Source organism: Centroberyx affinis, unplaced genomic scaffold, assembly GCF_046629955.1.
Source record: "Centroberyx affinis isolate AG114_WGS23_722 - 3 ecotype Tasmania unplaced genomic scaffold, CSIRO-AGI_Caff_v1 ptg005101l_1, whole genome shotgun sequence".
NCBI lineage: Eukaryota > Metazoa > Chordata > Actinopteri > Beryciformes > Berycidae > Centroberyx > Centroberyx affinis.
In genome coordinates, this window is record NW_027282526.1 from 44 (window position 1) to 2,500 (window position 2,457).

A 2,457-nucleotide genomic window follows, 5' to 3' on the forward strand; every position below is an offset into this window, starting at 1 on the left:
TGTAATTTCAGTTTCCTCTTCTTGTCCTTCTTATTGTTATTCTTTTGTTTTCTTTTCTGTTTTTATTAGCAGATGCCTGTAAACATCCATTCCTTCGTATCGTCCTCCTCTTCTTGTTTCTCTTCTTCTGCTCCCTCTTCTTCTTCTTCCTCCTATATTTTAGCAGTTTTAATTTTTTTCTGAGATTTCGATTGTCTTGTTTCCACTGTGGATCAGGAGTAAAGGCTTCATCCCCAGTAACTACGTGACAGAGAAGAACAGGATCGAGGCAAACCGGTGAGTTCGGGCTCTTGTTCTACAGATCAGTTCAGGTTGGACAGTTTGTTGTATTTTCTTGGTGGAAACTGGAGCATAAACCAGTATTATTGATATCATTATTATTATTATGATTATTATTATTATTATTATTAGACCATTTGACGCTGTACTTTAAGTGTCTGAGAGGCGTTGTCCGGCGTTTTGTTCACCTTGACGTTGTTTATCTTTTCTAAAATAGCTGTTACACATCTTGTAATGAAAAAAAAAACATGCAAATATTGAATAAACCTTTTTCTTTTTAATCAATAACAATTAAACAATGACAATAATTTGATGTTATTCTTCCGCCAAGCATTATATATAGTTCTTGAACAGCAGCTATAAGAGAAAAATACACTGGAGCATTTTAAAGAACCTTAAACTGAACCACTCAAATAAAAGCACATTCTAACAACGTCTGCGTAAAACGTCTTTGATCATGTTTGTGTATAGATTGAGGAACAGTTGTAATTCCTATAAAATGGGACCTAAATGTACTTTTTCTTTCTTGAGGTGGTACTGCAAGAACATCACCAGGACAGAAGCTGAACTGCTGCTGAGACAGGAGGTACCTGTCTGTCTGTCTGTCTGTCTGTCTGTCTGTCTGTCTGTTGTCTGTCTGTCTGTCTGTCTGTATGTTGTCTGTCTGTCTGTCTGTCTGTCTGTCTGTCTGTCTGTCTGTCTGTCTGTCTGTTGTCTGTCTGTTGTCTGTCTGTCTGTTGTCTGTCTGTTGTCTGTCTGTTGTCTGTCTGTCTGTCTGTTGTCTGTCTGTCTGTCTGTCTGTCTGTCTGTCTGTCTGTCTGTATGTTGTCTGTCTGTCTGTCTGTCTGTCTGTCTGTCTGTCTGTCTGTCTGTCTGTTGTCTGTCTGTCTGTTCTTCTGTCTGTTGTCTGTCTGTCTGTTGTCTGTCTGTCTGTCTGTTGTCTGTCTGTCTGTCTGTCTGTCTGTTGTCTGTCTGTCTGTCTCTCTATCTGTCTGTCTGTCTGTTGTCTCTCTCTCTCTCTGTCTGTCTGTTGTCTGTCTGTCTGTTGTCTGTCTGTCTGTCTGTCTGTCTGTCTGTCTGTTGTCTGTCTGTCTGTTCTTCTGTCTGTTGTCTGTCTGTCTGTCTGTCTGTCTGTTGTCTGTCTGTCTGTCTGTCTGTCTGTCTGTCTGTCTGTCTCTCTATCTGTCTGTCTGTCTGTTGTCTCTCTCTCTCTGTCTGTCTGTCTGTCTGTTGTCTGTTAATACTGCGTGCTCCAATGTTTTTTATTTTTGAGTTTTTTTGTTTGCAGTTTTGTAGATTTCAACCAAACCCTGTTTCAAAACCAGAGCATTGTGAAATAAAAAAAAGTATCAAACATGTATAAACACACTCTTGAGGACCACTAAAGGGGATTTTAGTCCAGTTTAGGGGCCCCTCCCACAGCTTTGGGGGCCCCTTTTGTTTTGACTAGTTGTCAATGAAAGTGATTGTGGTTGAATCTCCTGAATGTGATGTTGTGTGCAGGACAAAGAGGGGGGGTTCATGGTGAGGGAGTCCAGCCAGCAGGGAGTCTACACCGTCTCCGTCTACACCAAGACCTTAGGGTGAGTCTCCACATCTGGTCTGGTCTGAATCCCCAAACTGTTCCTGCCAAAAAAAAACACTGGACTTGCTGCAGACTTCTGGCAGAAGCTTGTAATAAATTCATTTTAAAAGGTCCTATATGGCAGTGATTCTCAACCTTTTTCATATCAAGGACCCCTAATTTAGTCCACATTAGGGCCACGGACCCCCATTTGATGAGGTTCTGTCTCTCAGACCCAAATCTTAGCATATTTTTATTTTTAGATATGATTTTGTCCAGAACTCCATGAATATCTGTATTGTAGGTAGAGAGATAACAGAGAAACTATGATCAGAACAGTCATTCTACATTTTCTAATTGTGTTCATTTCTTGTAAATGCAATAATGCTAAAGTTTAACAATTCATCAATTTGCTGGGGACCCCCTGGAACCCCCTCAAGGACCCCCGGTGGTCCCCGGACCCCACGTTGAGAACCACTGCCATATGGTGTAAAGCAGGACTCCCCTTGCCTCTTTGATTATAAAGGAGTTGGATGGTCTATCTAAACATGGTGAAAGTATCAAAACTAAATCCACACAATCCATATTAGAAAAGCCTCTAAACGAGCCGTTTG

At 41.0% G+C, this 2,457-nt stretch overlaps 1 protein-coding gene across 1 annotated transcript in view; it reads left to right on the top strand.

The window, feature by feature from the left end:
* Positions 1 to 216: 216 nt before the first annotated feature.
* txk (TXK tyrosine kinase) overlaps positions 217 to 2,457 on the top strand; it is a gene marked incomplete at its 5' end in the record, with an annotated part of 12,229 nt that continues 9,988 nt past the window's right edge. The window contains 3 exons of the mRNA XM_071546058.1: positions 217 to 276; positions 811 to 865; positions 1,783 to 1,862. Coding sequence (XP_071402159.1) covers positions 217 to 276; positions 811 to 865; positions 1,783 to 1,862 — 195 coding nt within the window. The remainder of the gene's footprint in view (positions 277 to 810; positions 866 to 1,782; positions 1,863 to 2,457) is intronic.